This window comes from Castor canadensis, chromosome 7, assembly GCF_047511655.1.
Source record: "Castor canadensis chromosome 7, mCasCan1.hap1v2, whole genome shotgun sequence".
In the NCBI taxonomy this organism is placed as follows: Eukaryota; Metazoa; Chordata; class Mammalia; order Rodentia; family Castoridae; genus Castor; species Castor canadensis.
In genome coordinates this window covers 51652325-51670894 of record NC_133392.1, presented here as the reverse complement: position 1 = coordinate 51670894, position 18570 = coordinate 51652325, and the positions used below count along the sequence as shown (strand labels likewise).

General features: G+C 38.5%; 1 protein-coding gene across 11 annotated transcripts in view; it reads left to right on the top strand.

Annotated features, from left to right (window-relative positions):
• Ank3 (ankyrin 3) overlaps positions 1-18570 on the top strand; it is a 618024-nt gene that overhangs the window by 479017 nt on the left and 120437 nt on the right. For all 11 annotated transcript variants that reach the window (XM_074078910.1, XM_074078911.1, XM_074078912.1 and 8 more), the window contains 4 exons: positions 4254-4451; positions 10380-10478; positions 17650-17748; positions 17836-17934. In XM_074078910.1, coding sequence (XP_073935011.1) covers positions 4254-4451; positions 10380-10478; positions 17650-17748; positions 17836-17934 — 495 coding nt within the window. The remainder of the gene's footprint in view (positions 1-4253; positions 4452-10379; positions 10479-17649; positions 17749-17835; positions 17935-18570) is intronic.

Sequence of the window (18570 nt, the reverse complement as noted above, 5' to 3'; positions counted from 1 at the left end):
TGATCTTACGTAACTGGGATGCTAAAAAAGTAGATGAGCTGCTGTAATCCATTTTAACCAGATCTGTTCCCTGAGGCAGGACTCTTTGCTGGAAGAAAATTGGCTTGAATTGAACAAACCAGAACACTAATTATAGAACAGATAGTGAGCCTTAACTTGTTATTTGTCATATTTCTCTCCAATAAAACATACGATATACCTATTTTTTTTACTTTTAAAAATATTTTATTTTATTAATTTTTATTTTATTCATATGTGCATACAATGTTTGGGTCATTCATTTCTCCCCCCCTTCCCCCTGCCCCCTCCCTTACTCACCAACCCCTCGATACCAGACAGAAACTATTTTGCCCTTATCTCTAATTTTGTTGAAGAGAGAGTATAAGCAATAATAGGAAGGAACAAGGGTTTTTGCTAGTTGAGATAAGGATAGCTATACAGGGAGTTGACTCACATTGCTTTCCTGTACATGTGTGTTACCTTCTACGTTAATTCTTCTAGAACTAACCTTTTCTCTAGTTCCTGGTTCCCTTCTCCTATTGGCCTCAGTTGCTTTAAAGTATCTGCTTTAGTTTCTCTGCGTTGAGGGCAACAAATGCTAACTAGTTTTTTGGGTTTCTTACTTATTCTCATACCTCCCTTGTGTGCTCTTGCTTTATCATGTGATCAAAGTCCAATCCCCTTGTTGTGTTTGCCCTTGATCTAATGTCCGAATATGAGGGAGAACATACAATTCTTGGTCTTTTGGGCTAGGCTAACCTCACTCAGAATGATTTTCTCCAGTTCCATCCATTTACCTGCAAATGATAACATTTCATTCTTCTTCATGGCTGCATAAAACTCTATTGTGTATAAATACCACATTTTCTTAATACATTCATCAGTAGTGGGGCATCTTGGCTGTTTCCCTAACTTGGCTATTGTGAATAGTGCCGCAATAAACATGGGTGTGCAGGTGCCTCTGGAGTAACCTGAGTCACATTCTTTTGGGTATATCCCCAAGAGTGGTATTGCTGGATCATATGGCAGATCTATGTTTAGATTTTTAAGAAGCCTCCAAATTTTTTTCCAGAGTGGTTGTACTAGTTTACATTCCCACCAGCAGTGTAAGAGGGTTCCTTTTTCCCCGCATCCTCGCCAACACCTGTTGTTGGTGGTGTTGCTGATGATGGCTATTCTAACAGGGGTGAGGTGGAATCTTAGTGTGGTTTTAATTTGCATTTCTTTTATTGCTAGAGATGATGAGCATTTTTTCATGTGTTTTTTGGCCATTTGAATTTCTTCTTTTGAGAAAGTTCTGTTTAGTTCACTTGCCCATTTCTTTATTGGTTCATTAGTTTTGGGAGAATTTAGTTTTTTAAGTTCCCTATATATTCTGGTTATCAGTCCTTTATCTGATGTGTAGCTGGCAAATATTTTCTCCCACTCTGTAGGTGTTCTCTTCAGTTTAGAGACCATTTCTTTTGTTGAGCAGAAGCTTTTTAGTTTTATGAAGTCCGATTTATCTATGCTATCTTTTAGTTGCTGAGCTACTGGGGTTCCATTGAGAAAGTTCTTGCCTATACCTATCAGTTCCAAAGTATTTCCTACTCTTTCCTGTACCAATACAATATATCTAGTGATATGGATTAGTATGTTTGTGAATTTTCTTGAGAAAAACATAAAGTACATAGAAATACTATATTGATTTTGCTAATTTAAATTAATTTGCTTTTATTTCATTGGGAGATCAAATGATGCACCTGGCAAATATTTGTCTTCTACATCAAGAGGGGGAAGAAGGAGAGATTAAGATTACTCTACAGTGGAATTGCTCCTTATTTTAATCTTTCAATTAACCTTTGCCCTTTAGTGGGGCAAGTGAGAATCATTTTACTTCCTCAAAAATAGAAAATTCAGGGAATTTTTGTAGGTCTTAAGACAAACTCTTCATTATTGAAAATATTGCTTGGGACTTTCCAAGATTAACTTTTCATTCTAACATAATACCATAAGCCATTTTTCCTCTTATTTTATACTTCTATTGGTCTCAGGTGAAGAATTCAGTATAAATCTCTAAGCAATTATGTATAACTTGTCTGTAACTGGCATTCACTACAATGATGCTATAGCTTCTCTTGATAAGTTTTTCTTAAGATCTGGGATTTTAGATGGAATTAGCTGTAATCAAGAAGACTGTCATTCCTGAGATGATACTGAATGAAGTGCTTACATAGGCAAGGGGTTTCTTAAGTTTCTAACTTGAAGACTCTGAGTAGTAAAAGTGAGAAGAGGTAAGATTCATGATAAAAGCTAAATTCTGACTTTACCTTGCTTTTACCACTCTAATTAGTCAGACACATTGACTACTCTATTTCAGTGCTACTTTGTGAGTTTTCTGTTTTCTGAAGGGGATGGAGGGAAGTGAAACAGCTTACCCCCTCTTGTCACTCAGGATAGCATTGGGGTCATTCCATGGTATCAACAGTAGTATCTGAAGACATTAGGCTCTGACTGGTGTGTCTGAGCATTTGGTGGGAGGACCAAATGCTTCCCAGGGCATCTGGGGTTTCCAGGTGGCAATAGGTCAAAACTAAAAATAGGGATATAACATCTACTCTGGTTCATCTAGTTTGGCAGAGGCTGGTTTCAGAAGAGTCTAGAGATGACATTTCCACTTTCCATTTCCATTTTATATAGTCAAGTTCATTTCCATATCAAAATGTAATCTTGCATTTCCCTTCAATGACTGTGAACAAAAGCAAACCCCCCAAAGCACTTTCTTAGGTCAGGGAACTCTGAAGGCTCCTGAAACACAGCTAATTTACACTTTATCAAGAAAATTTTGATTGTCTCTAGCTGAGCATCAGGGATCAGGAAAGAGAAGGATGCCAGCGTGTACTGAAAACTTTAGTACACTTGATTCAAATTTTGAAGGATGTTTTCTTCATTTAATCAATACATGCCAGTTATTTTGAGGCACTAGAGGTACAAAGATAAACACACCACAGTCTGTGCCCTCAACAAATTGATTTTTTAGTGAGAGAAGACATACATAAACAAGAATACCACTAAATGTCCCAGGTACTTTGATTGGAGTCTTTCAGATTGGGAGCTGACTGTTAGAGCCTGGGAGATGGTGAGGGGTAGAGTAGAGGACTTTGTGTAGGATATGGTCCTTGAGTTGAATTTTCAACTGCTAGACATTGGTTTGATAGGTATTCTGTGGAAAAGGCAAGCCAGAGAAACACCAGACTGTATTCTGTCTGGAGACCTGCAGGATGACCAGTCTGGCTTATGTAGTTCATGGAACAGAGGCAAGTAGAAGTAGATTGTAGTATCTTAACCACCATGAAAACTTTAAATCACATCTTATAAATGGTGTCTTAGTTCTTTTTGTGATGCTATGACAATGTACCTGAGGCTGGAAATTTATGAAAAGCAAACATTCATTTCTTACAGTTCTGGAGGCCAAGGTTGCAGGACTCAAATTCGCTGTGTCAGTGAGGGCCTTCAAGCTTTGTCATCCTATTGCAGAAGGTGGAAAGGCAAGAGGACATGAGAAAAAGAATGGGGGAGGGTGTTAATCTACCCTTTTATCAAAAACCCACACCCAGATAACCCATTCTTAAACTAACAGCATTAATCCATTCGGGAAGGCAGAGCTTTCATACCTGATCACCTCTTATAGGTCCCATTTCTCAACACTGTTGCACTGGCAACACATGAACTTTGAGGGACACATTCAACCCATTGCAGATGGCCATTAAAGGGATTTTGAGAACTTGGAGCTTGTCTCCAATGGTCGAATGCTTGCCTAGCATGCACAAGGCCCTGGATTCAATCCCTAGGACTGAAAAAAAAAAAAAAGTGGAATTTTAAATGTCTGTGGACATGTCCCAGTGGTACTATATTGCTTGTTGTTTGTTTGTAAGGGTTCCTCCTATCCTCTGTTTAAATAAAGCAAGTAATTATTGAGCACCTACTCTTATAAGTACCTATAAATGGAAAATTGATATTCTTTTTAGAAAACCAATAATTCTCTGATTCTCTTATATTACGCTGTTTCTGTTAAATTATATTTTCCCTACTTGGAAGTGCAGGAGACATAAGGGCACTACATTGATGACACCACTTTATTTAAGTGTTTTTTACTTAATCATGATTTTTCAAACAGTGAAAACCACTAGAAAGAGAAGTATTATGCTTGAAAATGTACTGCACACTTTTTTATCTTGTTACCGGGCATGTGACCAACTGATTTGTGTTGACAGAATGGTTATACACCGCTGCACATCGCTGCCAAAAAGAACCAGATGGATATAGCGACAACTCTGCTGGAATATGGTGCTGATGCCAATGCAGTTACCCGGCAAGGAATTGCTTCTGTCCATCTTGCAGCCCAGGAGGGGCATGTGGACATGGTGTCACTGCTCCTCAGCAGAAATGCAAATGTGAACCTCAGCAATAAGGTAACCTTTTCCTTGCTCTACAAAGCGTATAACACAACAAAACCTCACCCCTCAAAAGTCCCTGAAAATGCAAGGAAAATCTGGAGCAGATAGAATGTGCAAAATGAAATATTGCACAGAGATGTTTATTGAAGTATTATTCATCATTGTTGGGAACGGTTTATTTAAGAGAATAGAAATTAAATAATTCAATCATACAACTGATTTTCAGGTTTTTGAGCTCAAAACACTAAGGTCCACAGTGTTTTTGAAGAAACATTAAGTTTTGTTATCAAATTAATTCAAAGAACAGCATTGTTAGTCAGAACATAGCAAATAACAAGTTGCAAATTGTACTCGTTGCCCTATCCCGGAAAAAATGTTTGGGCTCCCACTCCTTGCCTGTCCCAGTTTTAAGTCTTAAATTACAAAGAAAAATTGGAAACATTGCTGTCTTCAGAGAGATCTTAAGAGCAGATATTTAGAGTAGCTATTTTAGTAAACAACTGGGAAAAGTCACTAGTCGTAAGTCAGCAAGTTTGAAGGAACTTTGGAATATTGTTCCCTAAATTCTTCAAACACTCCTCCCTGTCTTTGATATCAAAAGAACCAGAGCTTTGTCAAGCAAAGTGAAAGTTTAGCTCACTGCGGACCAGAAATATGTCAATGAAGCTAATGCTTCTCGCTGTGTGTATTAAAGAACTTAAGTTTGCTGAATTGCTTAAGATTTGCCCCAAAAGCAGGACAGATGTTTCTAATTCTTCAGATAACAGAAAACCTGACAAACAGGCCCCAAATTCCTGCTAGACCACACTCTTTGGCATTTAGCTTCTCTCCTACCAGTTGGGTGGTGTCGCCCAGACACTTCTCAGCTGTAGCTCCAATAGTGGAGCAGAGTTCAAAATAGTGAGTATTTTGGTGACAAATAACAATTCTAATGATTTAATACATGTAGCCTGTGTTTTGAAATCACAGAGAGTTTCAATCCTAAATCTCACTTTCTAGATACATAATTTGGGTGAATTATGTATCTAGTATGTATTATTACTAATAAATAATTTTATGTTGAAGTATTATAATAATTACTATTTATAACAAATATGAGAAGATAAGTAGAAAAAAGTAATTGTCTTAATTTTGGAATTTTTACAATTTTGGGAAAAGTTTATTCTCTGTTAATCTGAATTGTTCAAAGAGTATAATTTAACAAATTTTGTAGGCCAAGAAAAAAATTCATAGGAAACCAGAGGAACTTTTTTTTTTGAGCACACATATCCTTTTATTTCTTCTAGTGCAGTGATTTGATTTTTTTCATATTTTTCTTTTTGAAATGTTCCTTTTAGGAATGCATGTCTCAGCAAAATGGCAATCACAAAGCAATTCAAATCATTACAATTAGGATTTATTTGAGCTTTGAATTTTTTAAGGTTTATATACCAATTTATATACCAGCCTTATAATAGTTTGCTACAAAACTCATCTTATCTTAACGATGAAGAAGCCTTTGCCTTTCACAAATTGAAGCACATTCTGGCATCTGTTAGAATGTATTTTCTCTCGTGAGCCCAGAATGTTAATATTTTATTAATTCTGCCAGAGGTAATATAATATTTTGACGGTTGATTTGAAAATGACCATTTTCATACCAAAGTGCAGTGTTACTATTTGTTTTAAAATCTTGCAGTCAACTGGTACATATCCAGCCTTGAATTCACCTTAAAATCATAGAATTGTTTTAGGCTGAAATACTTTAGGGGAAAAAAATTCTCAACATTTATTTTAGAAGACAAGAAACTGGCAAGGGAATTCTGAAGACCAAAAGACATGCATAGTAAATCATGGGAAGCCTGGAAATTTCTGGCCACTTTCCTGATAAATGATACCTAAGCAGAGGTGTTTGTGAGGAAAGTTTCAAAGATCACTGGTTTGTCATTAGGACATTGCACAGACTTCTAGGTACCTAGACTCTGTTTAGTAAGAAGAATTTGTAAGTCATTGCATACATTTTCAGTTGTAATTTTCTGTATAAAGTATATGTTGAATATTTCTTATCCAAAATGCTTGGGACCAGATCATTTTAGATTTTTTATTTTTCCCCTGGATTTGAAAATAATTTGTATCTTGTATACATAATGAGATATCTTGGGGATATGACCCAAGTCTAAACACAAATTTCAATTATGTTCTATATGCAGTTTTATACAGTATTTTAATAATTTTGTGAATGAAAAAAAGTTCGTGTGCCATACCTGAAGGAGCTGGGAAGGTCTTTTTTCCCTTGAGATGTTGAATCAACTATGTTTGTGTGTGTGCATTTTGACTATGATGTGTCACATGAGGCCAGTGTGGAATTTTCCACTTGGATCAGCACTGAGTTGCAAATTTTGGAGCACTTAGGATTTGGGACACTCAACCTGTGTTAAATGTACCCCAATGTAAAAACAGAAAAGCAACCAATCTTTACTGTTTCTTAAGGAACCCTCTGACTGTTTTTGTGTTCATTTTTCCCGAGCTGTCAGTGTTCATGCATCAATTAATCATTGCCTCTCCACTCCCCGCACATCTGCCCTCCCCACCTTCCCACTGAATACTAGATTTTATTTTCTTGCTGAAAAATCACTATTAAATGATTAGCTTTCATGAAAATTTATATTGAGTAACAAAAAAAAACCCCATATTTTCTTTTACTTATTTCTTTCCTTATTAAAAACCAGAAGTCCCCAGTGGCTTAAAGGAAAAAGAAATCATGAGCCCCAAGCTATTGGTGCAGTGCTATGCTTGACTTGATTCAGTTTTGCCAGTGTTCTTATTTTCCCACAGATTTAGCAAATGCCTCTATTTTTTATACAGCAAAAAAGAATATCTAGCAGAGCTATTGCTCTAAGTTTGTATTTCTATTTCAGATAAATGCCATTTTAAAAATGAGCAACGGTCCAAAGCCCAGAAAAGATTAACAGATAACTTAAGAACACAAATAGAGCTGTTGTGACCTTCACACTAGTTTAAAAAAATATTTATTTAGCCTGGGATGGTGGAACATGCCTGTAATTCCAGCTACTTGGGAGACTGGAGACAGGAGGATCAGGGTTCCAGGCCACCAACAGCAAAGTTAGTGTGAGACTTTATCTGTAAAACTAAAGCAAAAGGATTGGAGGCATAGGTCAAGTTGTAGAGCCCTTATCTAGTAGCAAGTAAAAGACCTGAGTTCAATCCCCTCTGTGTGTGTGTGTGTGTGTATTTTAACCAAAACCAAAACCAAAATGATATAACGTCTCTTGGTATACCAAAAAAGTTTCCTCTGGTTGAATCAATACAAGATTAAATGCTAGCTGCCAGACACTGGTTACCTAAAGATTAAAGATCTAAATCTTGCCCCAACAAGCTCATAGTGGTTTAAGGAAGACAGACAAGGAAACGAAGTTTAAATAGGGGTGAGCCTGTAGAAGGCATTCACAGAAATGTAAAGCTGTGGCCCGGGAGTGAGGCAGGGAGAATGAGAAGGCCAGGAAAGCCAAAGTGACTCCAGGTCAAAAGAATAGCGTGTGAGGAGCCTGTGTGACCATAGCCAGACAATGTGAGAGTGGGCATGTGTGCAGAATAGGTTCTCAGTCTTTGCTGAGAAACACTCAGTAAGGTGTGTTCAGGGTTTTAAAGTCTAAAATTCCCACTTGATGACCATGCCATTTTCACAAAATGTTACGGCTAAAAATAGTTCTACCTCTAAAGTAGAACTTGGAACATAGTTCTATGATACTGTTGGTGTCTGGGCAGTGCCAGTGTTGGCCTTGGATTTGAAATGAAAGTGTGAGTCCTCCTCTTCGTATTTCCCCTTTACTCGGTTGAGTGAGCTTCCTTCCAAAAGCAGTAATGCACAGTATTAAAAAGTCACAAGCAAATGACTCTTTCAGAGACTCCTAAATAATGTTCTGCATTTAAAGAACCCTTTACTCCCCCAAAGCTGCCCTGGATTTGCATTTTGCTCTGACAGGTAGGGCATGCTATCATTTTCATTGCACAGATGTGAGAAAGGGAGAAAGAATTGCCTCCCTGACTTAAGACACAAACTTCTGTGTTCATGACATATGTCTGAAAACACTTCCCCTGCTCACTGTCTCGTAAACATTATGAAAGATGATTTGTAATTATAGAAGTGTGGAGGGTTTTCCACGCTAAGATTCCACCTCACCCCTGTTAGAATAGCCATCATCAGCAACACCACCAACAACAGGTGTTGGCAAGGATGAGGGGAAAAAGGAACCCTCTTACACTGTTGGTGGGAATGTAGACTAGTACAACCACTCTGGAAAAAAATTTGGAGGCTACTTAAAAAGCTGGACATCGATCTACCATTTGATCCAGCAATACCACTCTTGGGGATATACCCAAAAGACTGTTACTCCAGAGGCACCTGCACATCCATGTTTATTGTGGCACTATTCACAATAGCCAAGTTGTGGAAACAGCCAAGATGCCCCACCACTGAGGAATGGATTAAGAAAATGTGGTATCTATACTCAATGGAAATTTATGCACCCATGAAGAAGAACGAAATGTTATCATTCGCTGGTAAATGGATGGAATTGGAGAACATCATTCTGAGTGAGGTTAGCCTGGCCCAAAAGACCAAAAATCGTATGTTCTCCCTCATATGTGGACATTAGATCAAGGGCAAACACAACAATGGGATTGGACTTTGAGCACATGATAAAAGCAAGAGCACACAAGGGAGGGGTGAGGATAGGTAAGACACCTAAAAAACTAGCTAGCATTTGTTGCCCTTAACGCAGAGAAACTAAAGCAGATACCTTAAAAGCAACTGAGGCCAATAGGAAAAGGGGACCAGGAACTAGACAAAAGGTGAGATCAAAAAGAATTAACCTAGAAGGTAACACCCATGCACAGGAAATTAATGTGAGTCAATGCCCTGTATAGCTATCCTTATCTTAACCAGCAAAAACCCTTGTCCCTTCCTATTATGGCTTATATTCTCTGTGCAACAAAATTAGAAATAAGGGCAAAATAGTTTCTGCTGGGTATTGAGGGGGTGGGGGTGAGAGGGAGGGGGCGGAGTGGGTGGTAAGGGAGGGGGTGGGGGCAGGGGGGAGAAATGACCCAAGCCTTGTATGCACATATGAATAATAAAATAATTTTTAAAAAAAGAAGTGTGGAGGTCTTTTTTTTTTTTTTGCTTTTCAGTATATTTATTTTCTCCTTTCTTAAAAATCATTTTCACAATTTACTTACATTTGTATGTATTGTTTGTGCCACATCCTCCCTGCAATTACGGAAGTTTTTAAAAACAGAGTACAGTATTAGCAAATTTTTCTTGGCCTTTAGAACAACTGCATAATCTGAAGAGTCTCTAAAATACTCAGTCTCATTGAAGCCATTCACCACATAAATGACCTAGCCACTCACATTGCATTTCACAGGTGGGCTTTCCTATCCAGAAGCAACATCCAAAATATACTCACCAGGCCTTGAGTACTACTGAAAAATGTTATTGTCATAAGTCAATAATCACTTTGTCAGCAAGTATTATTAAAACAATTTTTGCTAAAGCTAGTGCCACTGAAAATGTATTAAAATTCCTGCATAATTCTGTTTTTAAATGACTCTAATATTTGGAGATGAACATTAAAGAATGTGGTGGAAAATGGCTTAGTGTATGAGATTTTCTTTAAAATTTTACCACAAAGAAAGGAATGTGAAAGTGTGGATGGATGAAGCCATGGGGGAAATCTTGATAATTGCTGTTTATGATAAGTTTACAAACTTCCCTTCACTCCCTCTACTTATTTGAGTATTCAATATGATAAGTGAATTTATTCTGTAGTTCTTTTAACGTAGAAATTCTAGGTGTACCATCCTAGAATTCACAAGTATATACATGCCGTATGTTCTTCCTTCCTTCCTATGAGATGACTGTGCACTTGGAATCTTTTGCAGAGCGGCCTTACCCCACTCCATCTGGCTGCTCAAGAAGACAGAGTGAATGTGGCTGAAGTCCTTGTAAACCAAGGGGCACATGTGGATGCCCAGACAAAGGTATGCCATCCCTCCCTTTCCCAGACGTGTCCATAGGAAGTGCCATATAGTGACTCCAATGTGGAAGCCACTATAATTGTATAGGAGGAAAACCTCTTAGGTCCACATCTTTTGTCCATAATATTTCAAATGGATGTTTCTGAAAGGGGCACCAAAATCTTTGTCTGTAGTGTTGCAGATACTTTTGTCTTTAATAACCTGAGTGCTTTATGTTAGTTGTGTATCAATATGCCGTCTTAACAGTATGCGTCTTATTATAGATCTGTCCTTTTGAGGCAAAGTGTGAAGGCCTATACCTTTCTTAGGTTTTGTGACTGACTAAAAAAAAAATAGAGAGACAATAAGGGAAACTTGGTGGTAATTTTATTCAGCATGATGTATGAAAAAGAATGAATGAAGGTTAGTACAATTATCACTCATTTGCAAATTTCTTATGGTCTGTGGTATGTGCTTTCTGACACAAGTCTGAGTTCTCTCTCTCTCTCTCTATCTCTCTCTCTCTCTCCCTCCCTCCCTCTCCCTCTATGCCCTCCCCCCCGCCTTTCTCACACACAAAATGGCTCCTCAAAAAGGAAAAAAAATTGCTGAGTGATTTCATCTAATACAAACACAGATAGGAAAATGGATATTTTGTGTTATCATGAAAGATATGCCTTCAAGTTAATCTCATTTCTCTGAACATTTTCTTTCTTTTGATACCTTAATTTTTTACCTCCTCATATCACATTTGTTTTATTTACTCTAACATACAATTCTTTTTCTTAATATGTATCGTGTTTGACACAGAAAGACTTATTAAATATATGTACATAAAAACATTTTGTATGTAATAAAGATAGGTGTATGGACATGTTGAAGATATTACTAATACAAAGATATCCTCAAGAATTCACCAGATAAAAAGTATTGCAGACTCCAGAGTTATACTGAATTTATCTTATTTATTTTGCTTGAATACCTTCATCAAGAAAGAATAGTCTATTTTGGAAATTTATAACTCTATGGTAAATATATTCACCACTTACTGTTTTATTTAATCCCCCTACCTTCCCACACACAAAGATTAATTCTTTATTAGTTGAGCTCTCCTTTTGTAGGTACAAAAATTTAAAAGGCAAAGACTAGGTCAAGTTTGTCAGTATTTTTATGCCCCATCACATCCAAGGCATGCACCCAAATTCACTCAGAAAGCCTGAGAAGATTCTCAAGGCTGGTGGGTAGGGAGGAAAAAGTCCTTTAGGCTCTCAGGTTTGCATACATCAGGTCTTTGCTGGGGATTTCTCTGACCCCAACCCAACTCAGGCCACAAGTCAGTAATCATTTTTGTCCTCAGTATAATATTTTGAAAGCTATACCTGTACCTGTCCTTTACAAATCACCTGTCTCTTACAAATTCTTTTTCTTTTCTTTATTGTTTCTTCAGCAAAGATCAAAGCTACCAACAGAAGTGAGGCTGTGAATGCCCCATAATTAGAGTGGAACAGAAGTGCAGAGATGGGTTGCTTGTCTTTTCTGTTTAGCTTTGTGAACAGAACTTTTTTAATCCCACAAGCTTTCAAGTCTCACAGGCTATAGGTGGGAATATAAACCGTTCAATCCAGGGTTTTCATTTTAGTTTAATAATAACAAAACATCAAGAGCTCTCTTTCCTTGTGAGGAAAAGACCAGTGACCGAGGCACAGCCGTTGCAGCTTTGACTGTTCGCAGCCTTTTGCTCTTGTCTTCTGCTTGCCTTTGAAGTTTAGCAAATCAGGTCAGACTGAATTGTGCTACAGGCCACCAGGCTTAACAGTTGGTATTGTTTGGCTGAGATGAAGCCACTGCGTTCCTTTTCACAAGGATAATGTCCTGAAGAATTTTTATGTCTCTGAAAGGTATTGGTTCTCAGAGGGCACTAACTAGAGAATGCATATATGTTAACTGGGTGGTACTGGGGTTTGAAGTCAGTCGGGGCCTTACACTTCCTGGGCAGATGCTCTTGAACCACACCTCCATCCCTTTTGCTTTGGTTAGAGATAGGTCTCACTTTTTGCCCAGGCCAGCCTGGACCTGAATCCGCTTATTTATACTTCCTGAATAGATGGGATGACAGGCATGTGCCACTATGGCCAGCTTTTATTGGTTAAGATAAGGTCTTATGAACTTTTTGCCAAGACTGGCCTCAAACCACCATCCTCCAAATCGCTACCTCTCAGAGCATAGAGTTCTTTAACAATGTGTAAAAACATGAAAAGTTTTGAAAGTTTATTTGACACTCATATTACATTCATTCATGAAACTCCTACTATGACAAATCCTTACTGTGCAATACACGTAGAATTTGCAATCTCAATGCAGTAATAAGAACAGCAACATGTATTGCCCGTTTTTTCTGTGCCAGGTACTGTTCTGAATGTATTAGTTGAATTTGTGATCACTGAGGAACAATGTGTTGCAAATCCAACCTAGGGTTAGTGGCATTTTAAAAAGGAGGTGGTGGCTTGGCGTGTGGTGCACGTCTATAATCTCAAGCTACTCAGGAAGCAGAGATGGAAGAATCGTGGTCCATCCTGGGCAAAAGCGCAAGCCCCTAGCTAAAAACAAAGGTAGAGTGTTTACTTACCAAGCACAAGGCCATGAATTCAAACCCCAGTACGAGAGAGAGAGAGAGAGAGAGAGAGAGAGAGAGAGAGAGAGAGAGAGAGAAGGGGAGGGGAGGGGAGGAGAGGAGAGGAGAGGAAAGGAGAGAAGAGAGAGAAAGCCTGTCTCAAAGTAAGAGGAAAATCAGGAAAGATAGGACAAGAATACTGGGTTCAGGAAGACTGTCAGAGAAGCACAGATGCTGTGCTCTAGATTGACACTTAGGGTATCAGAGAGCAGTTTCACTGGAGTAGTGGAGGTGGTAATATGTAAGAAGAATGAGATAGAACAGTGAGTGAACTGATGACTTTGTTTTTTTCACAAAGTTTCAGTATAAGAGGATACAGCTCTAGGAAAAGGAGAAATATTTTAAAGGGGACGCCTTTTGTTTCCAAGACCAGGAAAATACAAATCTGACCATAAGCTTAGAGGAAAGTGCCAGAAGAGAGAAAAAAGGTTAACCAAGTTCTTTGGGCTATCAGGTGGGATAGGCTAGGTTAGAGATGACAGTTGACTTACTTTCTCTTATTATGAAAATACTTTTTCATAATCTTTGGTTCTTCTAGTATCTGAGAGTTTTTCCACTCTAGTTTATTCCACAGTGATTTGGGAGGTGAGTAATAATGAAAAAGCCCTGGGGGAAGATTTCTTAGGTAGGCTAAGAATTTCAACCATACTCCCTTCAAGAAATGAAGTGCTGAGAGTTTATTTTTAGGGTTTTTTTTTTTTTTTTTCATTTTTCTTTTATTATTCATATGTGCATACAAGGCTTGGTTCATTTCTCCCCCCTGCCCCCACCCCCTCCCTTACCACCCACTCCAACCCCTCCCGCTCCCCCCCTCAATACCCAGCAGAAACTATTTTGCCCTTATCTCTAATTTTGTTGTAGAGAGAGTATAAGCAATAATAGGAAGGAACAAGGGGTTTTGCTGGTTGAGATAAGGATAGCTATACAGGGCATTGACTCACATTGATTTCCTGTGCATGGGTGTTACCTTCTAGGTTAATTCTTTTTGATCTAACCTTTTCTCTAGTTCCTGGTCCCCTTTTCCTATTGGCCTCAGTTGCTTTAAGGTATCTGCTTTAGTTTCTCTGCGTTAAGGGCACCAAATGCTAGCTAGTTTTTTAGGTGTCTTACCTATCCTCACCCCTCCCTTGTGTGCTCTCGCTTTTATCATGTGCTCATAGTCCATTTAGGGGTTGTTTTTTGTTGTTGATGTTGAGTTGGTTGGTTGGTTTTTGTTTTGAAAACAGAGTCTTGCTATATAGCCCAGGCCTCCTGCCTCTGCTTTTCAAATGCTGAGATTACAGATGTGCGCCTTTAGGGTTTGTTTTTTAAAGGAAAAGCATATCTTTATTACTCAACTTACTTTTTAAATCTCATTTAGTAATACTGAACTAAAATTATGAAAAAGCTTTACATGCCATATTAGTAGTTAACATTAGCTTATTTATCTATGTATTCATTCATTTTTCAGGTGCTGGGTATCACACCCAGGTCCTCACATATGCTAGGCAAGCACCTACCACTGAGCTATCCCCTTACCCATTCAAGTAATAATGAGCGTAATATGTGACAATAGAAAAATATTCCTTCACACAATGTGGATACCTAAAAATTGTGAAAAGCTTTGGGTAAGAGCTGCAGTTGTGGGTGGGTGTGTCACTGAGGAAGACTATGCTGTGTGCAAGAGAGGTCAAGGGCTGATTCCTAGAAAGCCACAGATTTTAGGAGATGGAGGAGAAAGTGTGGATTTCCTACTTGTTCTCTTTCAAACCATGTTGTAGAGAGGGTACCTAATTGGTACTAAATAAGATAGTGTAATAATGAACAGCCAGAATATTCCATCTGAGTGTTTCCTCCTCCTACACAAATATAACTGTCCAGTTCAGCAAGGATGACACTTGCTCTGGATCTTTTCCTGTTTCATGTTTTCCTTCTTTTAGTCATTTACCAAAGATTTAAAATATTTAAGCATGTGTGATATTCCAGGCCCTGTTTTAAACTTGAAATTGCTAACACTGTGTGTCAGACACTGTTTAAGTATCTGTGAACACATTTATGGCACCACTATGAAAATGTGATTATTATTAGATCCCATTTTCCAGTGCATAAGCCAGCACACAGAGAGGTTCAGCAACTTGCCCAGAGTCACGCAAACAGTGAGTGGCAGAGCTGGGTTATGAGTTCAGACCTTGCCTCCAGGGTCCATGCTCCCAGCCATTGAGCTCCCTTCCCACCTTTGTATCACCAGTCAGAACCCCAGACTGGTCAGTAAATGGATGAGAACATCTACCACTTGGTTATCAATGGAGAAAGAATTGAAGGAAAGTCACTGAAGATTCTGGGTTGCCTTTTACAGGGTTTTGCAGAGCCCTACCCAGGACTGATTAAAAGAAAAAGAGGTTTAATTTCAGCAGATGCTGATGTCATAGGTGAGGCAACAGTGAACAGAGAGACAAAATTGCTTGGTTAGCTAAGCAGTGAATTTGCTTGCTTATTTTGCTATTCAAGAAAGAAGTTGATCTTTACAAAGTTTATTACTGCCACCTAGAACAAATTTCTCAAACGATATCTCTGTGCATATTTTCCCCAGGTGACATTTTATATTGGAATGCTATGACAGCCCTCCTCCCAGTAAATCGAGGAACCAAAATTTCATCTCTCAGAATGGTTGACGAATCTTCTTCTTGTGGGACAGCAGGAAATGAGTGTTCTAGAGCACAGGGAACCAGGAAAGAGTAGTAGAAGATGAACTCAGAGATTCATAGAAGGGGGGAAGCAGGAAAGACCAGTAAGCTCTAAGAGCCCAGTGTAATCTGAGGATTTCACTAGCTGTGAGGTGGGAAGCAAGGATGTGTAGACACTGTATTTAAATATTTAAAGTGATTCAATCTCTAAATAAATCTATATTTAGCACAAGAGCTATTGGACACTTGTATTATTATGAGGCAAATTGACTAAAAACTTGAAGAGTTCCTTAATATTTATATTATTCAAAGATTGCCTGCACCATTTGAACCTCTTTACCACTGAACTTGGGAGTAAGTTCAGTTCGACAGCTTCAATCTGTTAAACTAATGATACTAAGAACTGATTGGACAAACTAGATTCAGGCCTCCTTTGCTTTACTAGGCAGCTTTGTGATCATGGGCAACATATCCGATTCCTCAGTATAAGAAAAAAGAAGCCTGCAAAGCAGGCAAGTGAGTTTTGTTCACCAAAAAGAAGTACATGCCATAATGCATGAAGTGGCTTTAGGGTTATAAATCGATCTTGTGTATCCATGTGGCTTGCCAGCAAGAGTCTGGCTGTGTGGTTTCACTGACAGTGTTTGGTTTGTAGAATGGAATCTGACCAGAGGTGGGTCTCAAAGACAGCACATTCCTGGTGAGGTATCTTCACCTTCCACCACTGGTTGTGGCCTTGTGTCCCCTTTTCAAATTATGAATGGTCCGGGCTAGTGGAGTGTCTCAAGTGGTAGAGCACCTGCCTAGCAACCATGAGGCCCTAGTTCAAACTCCAATGCTGCCAAATATATATAAAGGATCCATTTGCAGGATCACCATAAAGACACTTGAACATTATCACACATGAGATTCAGACCCTGGAAAACATAGACTTCATCCTTTCAATGCCTATTTAGAAATGTCACAGTAAAAGGTCAATGCTCTGCCTTTCATCAATCTGTTGCCTGTGTTGTCATAAACAGGGATTGAACAGGGGCCCCTGAAATTGGGTGGTGGTGTCTATTAAAAAGATTGACATCATCTAGAAGAGAATCAAGAACATCCTTATTTTTAAAAGAATTATCCAAATTTTATGTATATGCATATGTTGAGAGAGAGAGATAACAATGAGAATGAACATATTGCCCCTTAGGGGTCAGAGGATTCTAATCTGAAAAGGATCCATTGCTTTGTCTAGATCAGTGGTTTTCAAACTGTGAAACTCCACTGAGGAAGGTGGAGACTTTAACTGGAGCAGACATACATAAGTCAAGTTCATACTTCAACTACTGGAAATCACACCAATCTCTTTTCTCTTCACTGTTTCTAGCCTCTTTCTATCACTGAGGTGTATTCTGATCATCATCTGCCTTGCATTATCATTTATCCATTTCATATTTTTAATAGGTTTTAAACATTTAGATAGCAGAGTGTTCAAGATGTTAGTCTTGTTCATCCGTAAAGCACCCTTGCCAAGCAGCCACAGAGTCAGCCTGCCCAGGCTTAGGATTGCTCCATATTTCATTCCGTCTTGAATGTTGTTATAAGAATTAAATGTACCAACACAAGAGAGAGAGCAATTGGGAAAGTTAAATAACTGTTTTTATGTGTAGTGTTATTGTTATTTTTACCCAAGACTAACTTGAAGAATTATCCAGGGAAATTTTTTTTTTAGAGAGAAGAAAATAAAAAACTTTTTTTCCCATCTCTAAAAAGGTTAAATAATAATTTTACTCCTGTTACTTCTGTTCACTTCTATTTAGGACAGCTGCTACTAAAAGTGTACTTATGATGTTTCTTTTTCTGTAAAATATAATTACAGATGGGATACACACCACTACATGTGGGTTGTCACTATGGAAACATCAAAATAGTTAATTTCCTGCTCCAGCATTCTGCAAAAGTTAATGCCAAAACAAAGGTATGAAACCTTTCTCCTTTCTTTCCGCCAACATTGTTGATTTTGTATCCAAGGAAGTAAGAGTCATTTCTTCCGTCTTCTCTGCAGAATGGGTATACACCATTACACCAAGCAGCACAACAGGGCCACACGCATATCATAAATGTCTTGCTTCAGAACAATGCCTCTCCCAGTGAACTCACTGCGGTAAGCTATGGGCCAGCTCCGTGGCAGTGGGAGGACACAGAGGGGGCTGGACTCCAGTATAGTTTCCACTGTACACCAGCGTTGCTTTTTACTTTCATTAATAGATTAAACAGAGCATTCAGTAGAATAATAACCATATTGTCATGAGCTGTTCACAGCTTTAAGGAGTGTTTCACACTGTACAAAATGTACTGCCACCTCGTAGGAAGCACATATGTAAGAAAAAAAGTGTATCTCTGTCATTGGTCGCTTACTTAGAACATTGAAAAGCCTCTGTAGTCCACGTGTAGCAGCCCAGATTTTGCTGTATGAATAGAAACAGGTTAGGTGGGTTTTGTGCAAGGTATTATGTGTCAGTCTGCTTCTCATTGCTTGACAAAATTCCTGAGGAGAAAAGGTTTATTTTGGCTCTTGGTTTTGGAGGTTTCAGTTCATCGTCACTTGCCTCATTGTGATGGCCCTGTGATAAAGCCAAACATGATGTCAGAAGATGTGTGGTAGAACAAAGCTGCTCACATCATAGTGGCCAGAAACCAAAGAAAGAACAGCAAGGGCCAGGGTCCTGATACACACTTCAGGGGCACACCTCCAATGACCTAATTTCCTCTAATTAAGCTCCACCTCTTAAAGTCTCCA